The 17,107-nt window shown below is 53.3% G+C and overlaps 1 protein-coding gene across 1 annotated transcript; it reads right to left on the bottom strand.

Annotated features, from left to right (window-relative positions):
* Positions 1-262: 262 nt before the first annotated feature.
* Positions 263-9,775, bottom strand: TMED2 (transmembrane p24 trafficking protein 2). Its single transcript, XM_056131394.1, has 4 exons — positions 9,515-9,775; positions 7,728-7,920; positions 4,255-4,362; positions 263-1,757 (listed from the first exon to the last, which is right to left on the bottom strand). The coding sequence occupies exons 1-4, from the start codon at positions 9,692-9,694 to the stop codon at positions 1,633-1,635; spliced, it is 606 nt and encodes a 201-aa protein (XP_055987369.1). The 5' UTR covers positions 9,695-9,775; the 3' UTR covers positions 263-1,632.
* Positions 9,776-17,107: the final 7,332 nt, after the last annotated feature.

Raw genomic sequence — 17,107 nt, 5'->3', positions numbered from 1 at the left:
AGGAAGGAACGAGGGCTTCTCCCAAATGAACACTAACACTAAGATGTTCTCCATGGCTTAGCAAAAAAACGTCCGGGGAATAGCCCAAGACATGGGTGCTCCTTGTCACAATCCGCAAACTGGCATAAAAAAGCCAAGACATTTATGACACGCAGGAAACCTGGGCAGATCTCAAAAATTAGAAATGTTAAAAAAAAAATAGAGATGTTGATATTTAACAACAAACGTGAATTAACTGTTAAAACAAAACACAATACTAAGACTTTTTTAAAAGAACTGTTTATTTACTGAACCTGGGGCAGATTAGATTACAACCAATTTTAAATTTACATCTTTTTATTCAATTTTGAAGTGTTTCACACACACAAATTGGCATGCAACAGTTGTCCAGAGGTAAAAACGATCACCTTAAACTGTTGCAAGGATTTCACCCAAGGTTGAAAAATTGTTTATCCTGAACATGAAAACCTGTAACAAATTTAAATTAATTATATAAAACTCGTTACTTGTAGTTTTCCCCTTGCAAAGATCCAAAAAAAATGTACAAGTAACTAATATACATCAGTCACAACATAATCCTGGATCACCCCACACCGAAACCAGCTACACCTTAAATTTTAAACCCATCATCAGAGATCAAAAGAAACTCGTTCTGTCTTATACAAAACAAAATTCACATGTGCCAAAAAAGAAAGACCCAAGAAATAAAACAAAAACAAACCCCCTAGTACTGATAGTGCTTGCTCAGTACCTTAACTGAACAGTGGCCAAAATGCCACTGATGAAAAATAAAATAGTGGCTGTGTATCACTGCAATTAAATCCTAGAGGCTTTAACCCTTTGGCATCAGAAATCCAGATTTTTCCAACATCACGAAGGCAGACCTCCCGCCGGCAAGTGGAGAGGACGGGGTGGCAGGACTAGCACACAGAGCCCCTGGCCGCTGGACACCCAAGAACAGGCTTCAGCAGAGACTGGTACGATGGTTAGAACCGAAACACGGTTATGACCTGCTTGGGTCATCAATTTAAATGGAGGTGATTGAGTCCTAAAGTTCAAAATTAAAATTTAGGGGAAAATGCTGAGCCGTGGTCTTATCTAAGGCAAAAAGAAAATAGATGAAGTAGAAAAGTTCCAGCCTGCTAGCAAATTTCAAAGATATATGCCATCGGGCTGGGAAGAAAAGGTCAAGATTCAGACTGTTCTTTCTCTAGGGACTCAACAAGACGAATCTTGAATGACTTGAATAACAAGGGAAAGGATCCAAAGAATGCAGCCATCTTAGTAAAGTACCATGGATCAAGTACTATCCTCACCAAACTGCATGTGCTGTCGTTAAAGGAGAAAAGCAGTGAGGACTATATGCCTGCATTTCATCTGTGTTGTTGGCGTTCTGAAAGGCTCTGTATAATGGAAGCAGAATTCAAATAAGAAATGATGCCAATCAAATCTCAATTTTTCACCGTAACTTTCCTAAAAAGGTGTTTTTCCCCAGTATCTATTAATCACAAAAAAAAAAGTAAGCTGTGAATGTACAGTTCAGAAAATTAAAACAGAGAAACTAATGGCATTACTCTAACCAAGATGTCTGGTAAACAGTGAACTGAGTTTGGGACCCGAGGAGGCGGCTTCTCAAACAACCCTCCGGACTTCAAAGAATCTCTTCAGGTAGTAGATCTGTCCCAATGTCATGGCAACTAGAACAAGAGCTTCAAAGAAGGACCAGAGGACCACTCTGCTGTTTGTGTTGTCGTTGACTGTGAGGACAAATAAACACAATTTAACAACCAGGAAAGCACAGGCGTCACGCCCCGTCTACAGGGGCGCAGGACTACACACGTTCATTCGCTTCCAAACAACGCAAAGTGAGGAGACGGCAGAGAACTCTAGATGTACATGGGCCGTTATTTTTACAAGCGCCAGGAATCCAACCCAGGCCGCAGGCTTTCTCATGAGCCACATTCTGGCCCCTTCAGTGGAACTTTGAGGATGGATCCGGAATCCCCCTTCCCAAGCACAATGAAGTGCGAGGTGCCAAGGCCCCGCTTTAGAACTAAAACGCTACCCATTCTTCCACCTCCAACACTGCAGTGCCCGTAACCCCATCATGATGCTTTTTTGTTAAACCTGAAAAGTGACTGAAAAAATGAGAGATTACTTCAAGATCAGAATTATACACACAGCATAACCTACACCAGCCAGAAACATCAGTGCCTTTCCTTGCCGGCGCACCAGCCCCCTGTCAACTCCCTGCCCCTGAGCCCCCAAATTATAGGTCGTGTCTAATACTTCTGCAAATAACCAAAACAATAATCAGCAATAGAGTGACAATATTTATCAGCCAAATGCTTACCATTATTTTCATAGGTTTGCACATACAATCTGTGCAAAAACACATGCACTAGCTACTGGACAGATAGGACTCAAATATTATTTCCAAAATAACAGCCAAAATGAAAAAGATTTGGGGGGCAAAGAGAGAGCTAGAAGAGCTGAGTGTGGGTCCGAGTCCCCCACAGACGGGAGCACAGGCTTCACAGGTCGGCCTGAGCACTGTGATGCAGAGTCCTTGAGCACCGGAGTCTCTGCAGAGGCCAAGTATGCCTCTCTTGCCCCCCCACCACCCACACACCAAGTAAATTTTAATAAAATTTTTTTTGAACAAGAATGCCCAGAAAGAGTAACCAGAATGCTATCAACATTGAAATTTAAGGCGAATTATAACATGGAGTTAACTTTTGCTATATTTAGTACCAATTTCTAGCCTTTCAGGATTGTCTGAAAGAAAAACTGGTGAGAAGTGTGTCAAAAGATTAAGCAACTATGTAAAAAAATATTTATTTATCTCGGTTTTTTTCTCCCTCGAGAAGCCCGTGTTCTCTCGTAAACAAGTATATCTCTCTTCCTTTCTCTCCCCTAGTATTTCTTTAAGCTCTTAAAATAAAACTTTGTTTAGCAAAAAAAAACAAAAACAAAAACATATCCCCTGACACTTGCAGAAAGAAGCCCTCCTTCTCCTGAGCTGGGAAGTGGTTCAGGGGTTCGAGCACAGTCTTAATCCCGGGACCTGGACTGAGTCCTGGCACTGCACGACCACCATCACCACCACCAGGAGGGCTGCACCCTTCCCTCCTAAGGGGGTCCCTCCAGTCCTTTAAGGAAGGCTGAGAAACCTAAGAGCACCCCACTAACAGCAGTCTAGTGGCCTGGGTGTGCTGCGGCCCTTCCTGCTGCGTGCTTGGTGCCCAAGACGCCCATGGCGAGCAGGTTCAGAGGAGATCGAGAGACTTGGGCCGGGACAGAACAGGCTTAAAGCATTTGCCCGCAAGGCATTCATCTGGATTCGACCCCAGGAACAGCCTCGGGCCCAGCTGGAGGTGCCATTTCTATGCCATTCCCCCACAGAAGAGCAGTGGCCCAGGAGGGACCCACTCGAGGCGGGGGGAATTGTGGTCGCCAGTGCGGCTCATCCCCACAGGAGAGCGACTATCTCCTGCCAGGTGACGTGACCCGTCTTCTCGGGGCACAGTGAGGTCTGCGGCCCCGTCCAGGGCCGGGAGGAAGAAGCAAGGTCAAGGCACGTGTGCTTGTGCCCGTCCACACCCTGAGCCCTGGCAGCGGGAGGGCCAGCTCGGGGCAGCTGGAGAGAGGCCGCAGGGCCAGACTCTGGGCCTGGATGTGGCGCCATGGCTCACCGAGCAGGGGGCCGAGCCCAAGGTCCACGCAGCAACCCAGGAGCTGCTCCGAGCACAACCACTGAGCACAAGAGGAAGGTCCAAACCCCCAGCACACCCCCAGAAACGCCGGACTAGGATGACACCGGGGCAGAGAGAGCTGGCCGTCGCGGCCTACATGCTGCATGTCCTCAGGCCTGGGCCATGCAGCCCTCCGTCCCCCACAGAGCGGAAGGGAGCCCATAGACAGAATCTTCTGGCCTGGCTTTGGGGCGCTGCTCAGTGACGCTCAGAGCCTATTCCTCTGTACTCAGGGACCACCCCCGCGTGTTCAGGGGAACGAACAGCCGAGATGGAGCCAGGACTGGCACAGGCAGGGAAAGTGCTTCACCCACTTCACTTCCCTCCAGCCCTTAGAGAAGGTGCGAGGGAAACTAAGAGACCCCCCACTAAACCGTCCAGTGAAAAACCCCACTAGCATCTACTAGGAGCTGCGTCATTTGTAAAGCTTTCATTTGATTTTGTCCACGAAGCCCCCAGTGCAGACCACACGCGCCAGCGCGGATGCGGGCCGACTTACTTGCTCTGTGGATCCGCTCCCGAACCTCCATGTACTCCTGCTCGTGCTTCACCGCCGTCATGGCCACCGCCAGCTCATTGATCATTTCTTCCAGTTTGTTCTGGTGAGCTGCGGAGGAATTTCAGAACAGATTGGCACACACTTGGTCATTTCTTTTTGAAAAAATATTTAGAAAGCAGCAAGAATATACCTCAGAGAAGGCACTCTAAGAAAATTATTTTTAGAAATGGCTGAAACGGTACTTTGGGTGTTTTGTTTTGTTTTGGGGGAGAGGGTCACACCCAGCGATGCTCAGGGGTTGCTCCTGACTCTGTGCTCAAGAATTACTCCTGGTGGTGCTCGGGGACCATCTAGGATGCTGGGAATTGAACCTGGGTCGGCCTCATGCAAGACAAACGCCCTCCTCGCTGGACTCCAGCCCTGAAACGGTACTTTGAAAGGCTAATGACAATTTAATTTTAAGGTAATTAAAAGTCTCAACTTTCCTCTTTTAGGGAACACACAATGTTTACCACCAACCGCAGCAACAACAACCCTAACCCTGGAGAGACAGTTCAGCGGGGAGGGTGCTGGCCTCACACATGGTTAACTGGGGTTCCGTCCCCAGCACCCCATATGGCTCCCTGAGCCCTGCCAGGAGTGGTGTCTGAGCAACTCTGGGTGTGGCCCCAAAACAAAATACAATAAACGAAACATGTCAGAAGGCTGAGAAATGGCTGAGAGGGCGGTGCAAAGGCTTTGCTGAGAGCAGCCCTGCTTCCAACCCCTAGTCCCACCGGTGACCTAAGCAAGCCAGGAGTGACCCTGAGCACCAAGGCAGGTGCAGACCCGAAGCACACCAGATGCGAGCCAAACCCAACAGATCAGACGCAGCCACACAAGCTACTTCCAACATCAAGGAGGGGCGGTGAGCCCGGCTCTCAGCACTGAGCCATGCTGCCCAAGCCCGCTACGGCAGTGCTGACACAAAACGGCCAGGAAACGGTCTCCTCAGGGCTGAGAGAGCACAGCCGGGAGGGTGCCGGCCTTGTCCACGGCTGACCCAGGGTCTATCCTTGGCACCGCACATGGTCCCGAGGACCACAGGGACTGTTCCCAAAATCGAAAACCCAAAGAAGGGTCTCTTCCGTCACTGCCAAGATGAGGCCCCGTCTGGAATCCTGAACTGCCAGATTCTTCTCTCTCTGGGCCACAGCCATGCTCAGGAGTCAGTCCCAGTGGGGCTCAGGGGACTTTGCAGTGAGGGGGTGGGACCCAGGCCTCACACAAGGCAGAATTCTGAATTTCCTAAGAGAGCACAGGAGCCCGGCCACCAGAGGCCAGGTGGGCACTTCCCGGTGACCCTCGCAGGCCAAGCACCAGTGGGGGTATCACAGCAGGGCTCACTGCAGTGCCTCCCACGGGCTGGGGGAAGAAACGCAAGAAGGCACGGCTGACTCTAGAACCACTGCTATCAGGGAAGCGTGACCGGCGGCTGCCATTCAGCAACATAAAGAAGCAAAAGCAGTTAGAAGATCCAAAAGGCAGCGCTCAATACTCCCAAGCCAACGCGCCTCACTTTAGGGAAGTCTGACCTCCACTAAATAAACACGAAACTCATCAAAACCCTCACTTTCCGGAGAATCAGCCAAGCGTGACCCTGGACATGACCCTGAAGAGCGTCCCTGAGACTTATAAGATGGCCAGAGAGAGCACAGCGGGGAGGGCAGAGCCGGCTTCAATCCCGGGCATCCCATATGGTTCCCTAAGCCCCGTCAGGAATAATTTCTGAGTGTATAGTCAGGAGTAAACCCTGAGCATTGCTGAGTGTGGCCCAAATCCCCCCAAAATTTGTTTTTAAAAAAATGAAAAAAGAGGAGAGGAATGATAGTACAGCGGAGAGGGCATTTGCCTTGCACGCGGCTGACCTGGGTTCGATTCCCAGCATCCCATATGGTCCTCCGAGCACTGCCAGGAGTAATTCCTGAGTGCAGAGCCAGAGAAACTCCTGAGCATCGCTGGGTGTGACCCAAAAAGACAAAAAGACGCGCCTCACTTTAGGGAAGTCTGACCTCCACTAAATAAACACGAAACTCATCAAAACCCTCACTGGGTTACTAAAAGTCAGAGTACAGTAGGTCAGGCACTGGCCTTGCACGCAGCTAACCCAGGTTTGATCCCCAGTACCACGTATGTTTCCCAAGTCCTAGGAGAAGTGATCCCTGAGCAAAGAGCCAGGAGTAAGCCCTGAGCACCGCCAGGTGCGGTCCAAAAACAAAAAAAGAATTACTAATGCAGCAGACCCAGGTTCAATCCCTGGCACCCCATATGGTACACAAGCACTGCCAGGAGTGATCCCTGAGCAGAGCCAGGAATAAGCCCTGAACAGTACCAGGTATGCCCCCCACAAAAAAAAAAAAAAAAGGAAAAAGAAAACCATGAATCACTAACTAGTACAAATTCCCTAAACTTTCCAATTTCAAAATCTAACACAGCCACACAGCCACCTTCTTTATCATGCAAGTGCTCAAATTATTCAAACATCTAGGGCTAATATATTATCACAAAATTATTGAGCTGCCAGACTGCAGGGGCCAGGTGGGCAGGTGCAGAGAGGGAGACGGGGGTCAGGAGGGAGAGAGACCCAAGAGACTCCTTGTAATTTATCCAGAAAAATCAATTCAGGGTTCACCACTGGTCAGGTGAAGAATAAAAATTAAACATGACCAAACATATAGCTGACGGGCTTAGGCACAACACTCGGTCCTGGCACGGCCAGCCTGTGTTTCCAAATCCCACCTTAGAAACATGGAATAATGGCAAACGAACCTGCTTCCTACACAGTCAACACCCTGTTTGCTCAGACCACAATTACGCTGGGTCCTTTTGACCCTTCAGGGCCTCATGTCAAACAACGAATTACTATTACAAAGTCAATGAGTGTGTTGCCAAGGCTATTAATCTAAAGTGACCTAGCCTAGCTCTCTGGTGATCAAATAAGAACAATGCCTTTAAAACTCCAATTAGTTGCATTTTTCTTTCCAGAGGAAAAAAACCACTCTCATGCTACAAACTCAGGTTAGAAGGAAAGCAAGAATTAGAATCAAACAAGTCTGCAAAAATCCAGGAGAGCAGTCCACATACCATCCCAGCTGTCGCCTCCACCTAAGGGAAAACGGAAAACAAACACACAGAAATTGAAAGGAGCTTGGCGGGTCATCTATAGGGCCCAACACACCTATACACACCAAGGTCAGCAGACTCACGCTACTGCTGGGTCACACACAACCTACATGCTTATGAGGTAAAGTTGAGATAACACTGGTTGCCAGAAAAGGCCTGTAAACTAAAGGACTAAAACACGAACATAATCTTGCAGAAACCGAAAGATCTGGACAAATAAAAGTATATCATCCATGAAAGGGTCGTGGTCACGGAGAGCGGGTGACTCTGGAACAGGAATTCAGAGTGGGCCGCTGGCCTGACCCGCTCACCTTCCGTCTCCATGTCCTGGCCTTTGGGGGCCTCCCCGATGTCGATGGTGAACATGACTATTTTGGGAGTCATGGTGGACATCCTGTTGCTAAAGCAGAACCTGTACGTCCCGTCCATGTGAGCAGCGAATGTGTACTTCCCACTGGATTCCCGGTCTCCTTTGTAAATCCCATTATTATCCGGCCCCGTGATCTGCAGCAGGAGAGAGACGTGTTAAGGGACCCCAGAAGACCGGCCTCAGCTCTGAGCGCGAAGGCCGCAGGTGGCGCACTGGGAAGCGCCTGGGAACCAGGAAGGTCTTGCTGGTCGGCCTTAGGCGAACACCCCTCAGAAACAGGAACTGGGAACTGGAGCAATAGCATAGCAGGTAGGGCATTTGCCTTGCACGCGGCCGACCCGGCTTTGATCCCCAGCATCCCATATGGTCCCCGAGCACCACCAGGAGTAATTCCTGAGTGCAGAGCCAGGAGGAACCTGAGCATCGCTGGGTGGACCCCAAAAGCAAAAAAAAAGAAAAATGAAACAGGAACTAGGCCTCCACAGGGAGTGCCCACGCTGCCTCCTTACCACCAGCACCACCACCGTGGGCGCTCGTGGCTGGTCACTGCAAAACCCCAGGGAGAGGAGCCCCTGGGTGCCAAGACCCTTGCTCAAGCTGCAGTCCTAAGTTACTCTGGCCACCAACTGTGAGCTGGGGGAGGGTGTGCTGGACACGGGAAAGAACTGGACGAGATGGACCAGGCCGATCCCACTAGTCAAGAGGCTCAAGTCGGTGTCTAGTGAAAGGCCACCGTGTGCCCCCGCCCTCCTTCCAGCCCATCTAAAGTCACTCCTCAGTGTTGGCTTCCCGTGGTATAATTTGGCCCAAATCAACCGATACTTCTGGCCAAACAGAAACGCTTCAACTGCATCACACTAACGCGTGACTGTCATATATCATTACACCTGGTTTCCTAAAAAAAAAAGAATTATTTTTTTGAATTAAAATTAGCAAGGGGGAGACGATCTTGAAGGGTACGGGTCAGTTTGTCCCTTGCTCTGGGCGCCTCAATCACCGCCCCTGGGGGGGGGGGGGGAATGGGCCTCGGGCAGGTGTACTCCTGGGGTCTCAGCGGTGACATTCCGGGAGGCTCCGGATCCGATGCCTAGAATCGGACCCACCCCGGCACCCCGGCCCGCCCCAGAAAGTCTGTGACACTCCGGCCACCTGTGCGGGGTCCAAAGCCTGGGCACAGGGCCGCCACCAATGAGCCGCTCGGGGCAGCGCGGGGCAGTGAGCAGCACGGGGCAGGAGGCAGCGGGCTGCGGCGGGCAGGGGGCAGCGGGCAACACGGGGCAGCGGCGGGCAGAGGTGGGCAGCGCGGGGCAAGGGGAAGCAGGCACCTCGGGGCAGTGGGCGGCGGGCAACGAGCAGCTCGGGACGGGGGCAGCGCGCGGCAGGCAGAGGGCAGCGGGCAGCGCGGGGCGGTGGGTGACGGCGGACAGGGGGCAGCGCGGGACAGGGGGCAGCGGGCAGCGCGGAGCAGCGGGGCGACAGGCAGGGGGGGCTGGGGGCAGGGGGCAGCGCGGGGCAGGGGGCAGCGCGGGGCAGCGGGCAGCGCGGGGCGGCGGGCGGCGGCGGGCAAGGGGCAACGCGGGGCGGAGGGCAGCGAGCGGAGGACGGCAGCGGCTGGCAGGGGTCAGGGGGCAGGAGGCGGAGGGCAGCGGGCGGAGGGCAGCGGGCGGCGGCGGCGCGTCCCGTCCCGTCCCGTCCCGTCCCCGCCCGCCGCGGGCAGCGCGCCCGCACCTCCACGTCGATGTCCAGGAAGCCGCCCTCGGCCACCTCGAAGATGAGGCCCATCTTGGTGCCCGAGGTGACCCGCTCGAAGAAGCACTCCTCGGCGTGCGCGTCGATGCTCACGAAGTAGCCGGAGGCCGTGGCCAGCAGCGCGGCCAGCAGCACCAGCAGCTCGGCGAGCGTCACCATGGTGGGCCCGAGCGGGAGTGCGGCCTCCGGAGCCGCCGCCGCCGCCGCCGCCGCCACCGCCGCCGCCCCGCCCCTTCCGGCGGCGCCACCCGCGGGGGCTGATGCGGGCGCCGCCGATTGGCCGGCGCCGCCCGCTGCCACGTAACGGACGCACGGCGGCCGCCGAGGGACAAGCTGGCTCCGCGCGCCTGGAGCGCGCCACGGTGGCTCGCGAGGACCAAACCCCGCCGCTCCGTGAGCGCGCCGCCGCGGGCCAGGATCCAAGTGCTGCTTCCTCCCTGCGCCGGGTGGGCTGAGCGTCATCCCGAGCCGACGGGGGTGCGGCCAGGGCTGGCGCTCGGGGCTCTGATGCTGCTGTCGTTCTCCTCGCAGGGGAAAGCGGGGGGGCCCGGGGTCGGCCGTGCTGCGGACTCCCCGGAGCTCGGAAACACTAGATAGGAAGTTTGGGGAGAGCGAGGTTTGAATCGCGCGCGCTGCGCGGAGACTTGGCGCTGCAGCCCGGGCGTGGGCCCGACCGCTGTCCAGCGGCCCCGCGCAGCCGGTTTCCCGCGATGACCGGGTCCCAGCGATCGCTGCGGGACACCCACCCCCCGCCCCAAGCAGGGCGCGAGAGCAGCGGGACTGGGCACTGACGTCTCCTATGGAGGGGCCATGAGAAGCTTCCTTTAGGTGAAAAAGCCAAAGTTCTCGGCTTAGTGAGGAAGCGGGGAGAATTCTAGCTGGGCTTGCCTGGCTCCACCAGAAGAACCGATCAATTGCGCATGCAGTTGTGAAGAAGGGAAAGGAAATTGATTGTGAACCAATCAATTGTATGCAGTTGTGAAGAAGGGAAAGGAAATCTGTAGTTCTGCGGCTTTTGAAGCTCGGACTGCAAAAACTGCTGCCATGTTTCGTGAAATGTGCTTGGTTAGGATGGAGAAGGGCTGGGGCCGGAGCAACAGTACAGTGGGTAGGGCGTTTGCCTTGCATGCAGCCCAGGTTCAATCCCTGGCATCCCACAGGGTCCCCCAAGCACTGCCAGGAGTAATTCCTGAGTGCAGAGACTGGAGTAACCCCTGAGCATCGCTGGGTGTGTCCAAAAATAAATAAATAGCGAAAAAAAAAAAAGATGGAGAAGGGTGGAAGAGAGGAACAGAAAGGCCCATGGATGTGAGCCTGATGTAGCAGAAAGCTTTGAGTCTCTAAGAAGAAAGCCAAGGAATTCAGGAAAGGAGGGACACCTGGTCTCCTTCTGTAAGTTTGGACTGAGAAATACAAAACCGACAGGGAACTGGAGATCTGGTCCTTACAGAAGAGACCCTTGCCTGGTACGAAGCCAAGCCGGGTTTGATCCCCAGCACCACATGTGGTTCCCTGGTCCCTGCCAGGAATGATCCCTGACTGCAGCGCTAGGAGAGTTAGGAACACAGCTGCCAGAGTTGAGGGTGATTCAGAGAAGATAGGCGGTGCAGGGCTGGTGGCAGCAGCTTTGAACACTGTCCTTCCTGCAGCTGTACAGTCAGGCTTAAGTTCCTCAGAGTGTGAGGGAGGCTCCAGACATCACACGTGGCAGGGCATGTGAACTCGGGGCACATGCTAGAGCCGGGTGCCCAAGGAGCATACGGAAAGGCTAGGGAGGCTTCATAGAGGGCCCAGGGCCGACTCCAAAGGCAGAGGAGGCCGCAGAACAGGCAAGGTGGACTTACTGGGATCTGCCAGTGTTTCAGCTGGCACAGACATTCAAGGACCAGATAATGAAATCTGACCTGTGGGTGGAATGGGACATTCAAGTCACTGTCTGGTCACCCAAAGACTATGACCTCCCGCAACTGCATGGCCTTAGGGAGAAATGGGGTATGGACTCCCACTCAGTCTTCCAGAAGTTTCTGGGGAAGAGCCTCAAACTGTTCGGAGTCCTGAACCCTGGGCACCTCACTCCTGAGAGCAGCATGCTGGCTCTGATCCAGGGTCTTGGGGAGCAGATAACACCCTCATGACACGGGGCAGAAAGTCACAACCATGTCAGATTGCATCTGGGTGCCTGCGGCGCCCCCCATCAGCCCCGTCGTAAGGACAAGGGTCAGAACTATGGAAGGATGGTCTGAGACCGAGTCCTTGGGGCAGCCTTGGAATTCTTCTATTTGGGGGTTGGGGGGATATGGCAGGAGGGGCGTGCTTGCCTTGCATGAGCTGGCCCAGGTTAGCAGCCCTCGGTTCCCTCCCTCTCAGCAGGAGTGATCCCCGAATGGAGAGTAGGATACCCACCCTCCAACAGTCAGCCCGGCAGTAAATGAGCAGCTCCGAGGAGCAGGAGGCTCTGGGGTCGGCCTAGGGGACTTGGTCACACTCATGGGCCTGTGCCCAGGGTCTTTGTCCAAGAACAGCCAGGGCCGTCTTCTGCCTGGGCCTTGGGCTTTCTTTCCCTCTGATTCCTCCCATCTGTAGGGGGGCAAAGGGGAGGGGGGCGGGGGAGGGAGTCAGAAACTTGGGCCCGGCCTGTGGTCCCTGGGGGGGGAGGGGGTGCTCCTGAGTCAGGAATTTGCTATTTTCTTTCATTGTTTCCAGTTCCAGATTTTAGAGGTCACACTGTTGAGAGCAGATGCCAGGATAGACATGCCACAATATCCCATCCTGACCCATCCTACGTGAGGGTGGGAGCGCTGGGCTTATCCTTGGGCCATCTGAGCTCAGTCTCCCCACCTGTGTGTCTCCCAGGCACCCTGGTTCTCAATAGTGCTCCAGTCCCAGTGCTCATGGACCCCAGGGGCGGAGGAAGAGAGAAGGGGGGGGTAATGTGTCCCCACTGCTGAGGTTTCAGAAATGACCTGCAAACCTCTTGTTCCTCCTCCCTTCACATGTGGGAACATCAGTCCTCTCCCAGGACCCCCAGAACAGGCAGCGTGGTGCAGCAGAGACACGGCATGTGACTTCTGACCGGAACCAGAAGAGGCATCGTCACTCCTGTCTTCCTGGGGATGGGCTATAGGGTGGGGGCGCGGGGTTCCCCCGACACGAGCACAGTCCAGAGGGCACTCAGCAGCACTGGAGAGATAGGCACCCCCACCCCAGGAACCCTCAGGGTGTCAAGACCAGGGGCAGCCCCCACAGAGGACTGGACAGAGACCTAGTCGAACCCGCGCAGCCCCGACGACTCCTGGCTCTGTGCTCGAGGGTCACCCACTCCTGGCAGGGATCCTGGGCCTAGTGGCGTGGAAGACAACTCCTCCTCATCACGGCTGTGTGGATTTAAGATACTGGATTCAGGGCCTGCTTGTTCCCCGGCTGTTAGCGGCTACTGTGCTCTCAACAGTGAGAAGCGGCTTCTATATTACGGCTGAAATAAACTTCTATCCTGAATTTTCAACCGCGTGAGAAATAGAAGAACAAGGAAAGTGAAGGCTCAAACATTCATGATGGGAGGCGACCAGTAGTGTAGCGGAGAGAGCGCTGGCCTTGCACACAGCTGACCCAGGTTCTATCCCGGGTTCCATCTTCGACACCCCCTGACCCTGTCAGGAGTGACCCCTGAGTACTGCTGAGAGTGACCCTAACATTTTTTAAGTCAAATTTCATCATGACAGTGCTAGAGTGATACAGAGGTAAGGAGAATAATCTGTAGGCAGACAATTCCTGTTTGACCCCTGAAAAGCAGCCACCCCATTTCACCCTTTACAGCGGACAATGTAAGGAGTAAGCTCTGAGCACCACCCACTGGGGCCAAAAACCAGCAACGAATTTTTTTCATCATGATTCATTAATAAGCGACTGTTGGAGATTGTGGCTGATGAAGGTTGGTAAACTTGGTTTCAAGAGTCTGCGCTTAATGGGGCTGGAGAGATGGCACATTGGGTAGGGCGTTTGCCTTGCACGCGGCCGAGCCGGGTTCAATTCCCAGCATCCCATATGGTCCCCTGAGCACCGCCAGGAGTAACTCCTGAGTGCAGAGCCAGGAGTAAACCCTGTGCATGGCCGGGTGTGACCCAAAAAGAAAAAAAAAAAAGAGTCTGCGCTTAAAATGCGGCATGAAATCCTTACTGTCCAGACAAGACCTGATGGTAACAGAGCAGCATCAGCATGCTAGAGGGAGCCAGAGTTCTGAGGAAACAGGACCTCTCAGGCTGAGCAGGACAGCAGAAGGGTGAAGGCTCTCCTGCCTTAAGCCGCAAAGGGAAGGGAATCAGGTCCGGCTGAATCCAGGCGCCATGGTCTCATCAGGCCTCACACTCTCTGCTTTGGGTTCCTTCTCAGAGGGGGTTTCCCAGAGCAGGGCAGCAGAAGTGATGCCAGGGATCCGACCCAGGGCTCCCCAGCAGCCTGGCACACAGCCTGGCTCTTCCCCAGTGCAAGGCAAGCTCCAGTGTGGAACTGCACCGTGGGGCTGGAAGTAATGTGGGGTTTTGTTTTTTATCAGTAGTTGACCTAGAAATTACATCTCAAAGGGGCTGCGGAGAGCACAGCTAGTAAGGTGCTTGCCTGCATGCAGCTGATCCAGTTCAATCCTCGGTACCTCATATGGTCCCCCAAGTCTGTCAGGAGTGATCCCCGTGCACAGAGCTAGGAGTAAGTCCTGAGAACTGCCAGATGTGGCACAGAAGCGAAAAATAATAAGGGTGTTTTAAAAATGGGGCTGGAGCGTTTGTACCATGGGGCACTTGCTTTGCATGCGGCCAAGCTGGGTTTGATCTCTGGCATCCCATGTGGTCCTCTGAGCCCGAAGGAGTGATTCTTGCATGCAGAGCTGGGAGGGAAGCCCCGAGCGCCACCAGGGGTAGCCCAAAAAGCCAAACAGAAAAGAAAATCATGGCAATTCTCCTTATATTCCAGGCAGGACAGCCTGGTCATGGAACATACAGAGAGAGGTGCCCCACTCAGCGTCGGCAGTACGGAGTCTGTGAGCATCTGGAAAGATCTCCAGCCATGGCTGTTACTGTAGTGGATCTTGGTCACATGCCCCAAGCCCCGTGATGGGTTCCGAGGTCACAGGGAACAATGCCTGGAAGTCATTCATTACGGACTTGCCGAACTCAGACACCAACGCAGTGGCGTCAGTAGGCCGCTGAGGATCAGAGTGGGAGGGAGGGTGTCTGGAGCAGGAGGTACCAACACAGACTCAGTGAAAGGAAGGTCAGACTCAGTGTTGAAGTATTAAAAAGAGAAAGGTGGATAGGGTGTAACTGGGGTCAGCCACTTGCAAGGCAAGTGAACACCTTTAGTAGGAGTTTGCATTAGGTTACGTGGTTGCAACAGTGTTAATAGTTCTGGCCGCTGATGTGCAAAGTTACTGCACACCAAGACAATACCTCAGTCACCTCTAATGCCATCTCCCCTACCACGGGGGCATCTGCTGTGTAACCGAAGTCTGAGGGTTCATCATCTGTCTCCTAGTTTGTCTCCTGTTAGTCCACAGATCTGCAGGATTACCTGGAATTTGTTCTTATTCCTGGACTTGTTTGACTTCACGTGACACCCTGCAGTTCCATCCACGTTCGAGTGATGAGCCACCGAGTGTAGAGACAGCTTCAAGGGCCGGAGGGAGAGCACAGCAGGGAGGGTGTTTGCCTTTCACGCACCCAACCCGGGTTCAATTGCCGGCATCCCATAGGGTCTCCTGAGCACCACAAGAGTACTTCCTGAGTGCAGAGCTAGGAGTGACCCCTGAGCATAGTCAGGTATGACCCCTTCCCCCCCCCAAAAAAAAAGACAGCTTCACGATCTGCTCCCTGTCCCTGCCACCTGGGTCACTCCTGTCTTCCGGGCAGTGCTAAGTGCTGCCATAAATACAAGTGTGGCATCTGTCTTTTTGAACGACTGTGTTTGTGTTTGGGGGGTACTAGGCAAGCACCTTAAACCCTGGGCTATCTCTCTAGCCCCACCATCAGGGAAAATGGCAAATCCTGGAAAATCCAAGTCAAGAGTCATTCTAAGTACGTGCAGTCTCAGGCTGCTGCTCCGGCCGGGTGCTGCAGGACTGGGAAGATTCTAGAAGCATGTGCAGCCTCCTGGGTTCGATACCCAGGCAGGGAGGGTGACTGTGCCAGGCGCTGGTGCAGAGCAGGCCATGAGTCGCATCTCAGAAGAGACCAACACGCTGCAGAGATCTTTATCCAGTTAAAAACTTGACTCCAGGGGCTGGAGTGATAGCACAGCGGGTAAGGTGTTTGCCTTGCACGCAGCCCACCCAGGTTCAAGTCCCAGCATCCCATATGGTCCCCCAGCACCACCAAGAGTAATTCCTGAGTGCAGAGCCAGGAGTAACCCCTGTGCATCGCTGGGTGTGACCCAAAAAGCAAAACAAAAACAAAAACAAGCAAAAAGAAAATCAAAGTGGTATCTTGCTGCATAGGAGGGTCTCAAATAAATCTTTAAAAAAAAAACTTGACTCCAGCTGTATCACCCTATTTAAAATTTTAGAATTCCTGGAACAACATGTCATACTCTACACCCCTAATACCAATAGTAGCACACCATATCTGAGGGGGTATAAAGTAGAAAGCAACCAATCTCAAATATATATATATATATATATATATATGCACACAAGGCTCAACCTGTAACAACATTTTAATAATCTCTTACACAAAGACTTAATGGCTCCAGAGTGAGATACAACAATCTCCACACAATTTCCTCTAAGAAAATATTTTTGGATCATTTTAGCAGATTATTCATAACAAGCAATACAGAAGAAATTATTTGGGTTCTGCTTTAGGGGCAGGTTTGGGGGGGATGGAGAAATTCTAAAAATGGTGGTGGGAAGGTATAATGGTGGTGGGATTGGTGTTGCAATATTGAATGTAATAAATTTTGTGAACGATTTTATAAAAATAAAATAAATAAAATAAATCTATGTAACTTAAAAAAAAAAAGAACAGGCCGTTGGTGTCCAAAGACAGGAAGCAGAAGCCAGACCATGACCACGACCACCGCCAGCCTCTTGGGTCAGAGCAGGATGAGGAGGAAGAAAGAGCCAGTGGGAGTGGGGTGCAGGAGCCCCCAAATGCACACAGCTCCCAGCTCCGTGGGTGGGTGGCAGGACGAGGAGCTGCCTTCACCAGCAGGCATCATCCATCTGTGTCCTGGGGGCCCTCCAGGACCTGCAGGGGCAAGCGGAGGCCCTCCCCACCCCCCGAGACCTGAGTCTCCTCCAGGGGTCCCCATCCAGCACCACCATCCTCCTGAGGGCCAGGACTTCAGTGCAGGCCTCTGGGGACCTCAGCAGCACCCGCCACCTCCGTAAGCCAAGGGAGAAGCTGCCCTGTGGTTCCCCAGCTCTGTGGCTGCGTTTCCAGGAAGCAGAGACTTCTCCGCAATCTCAGCTCCCCGGTGAAAAAGCATCTGTCTCTGGCCCTGACCAGGGGTGCTCACCCAGCAGTGCTTAGGGGCTGCTCCTCGTGAAGCTTAGGGGACCATGTGGTTTGGGCCCCCCTCTGACCT

This window comes from Sorex fumeus, unplaced genomic scaffold (assembly GCF_029834395.1).
Source record: "Sorex fumeus unplaced genomic scaffold, SorFum_2.1 ptg000087l, whole genome shotgun sequence".
Classification (NCBI taxonomy): domain Eukaryota; kingdom Metazoa; phylum Chordata; class Mammalia; order Eulipotyphla; family Soricidae; genus Sorex; species Sorex fumeus.
Note: the sequence above shows the minus strand (reverse complement) of the source record. Positions and strands in the feature narration are given on the sequence as shown.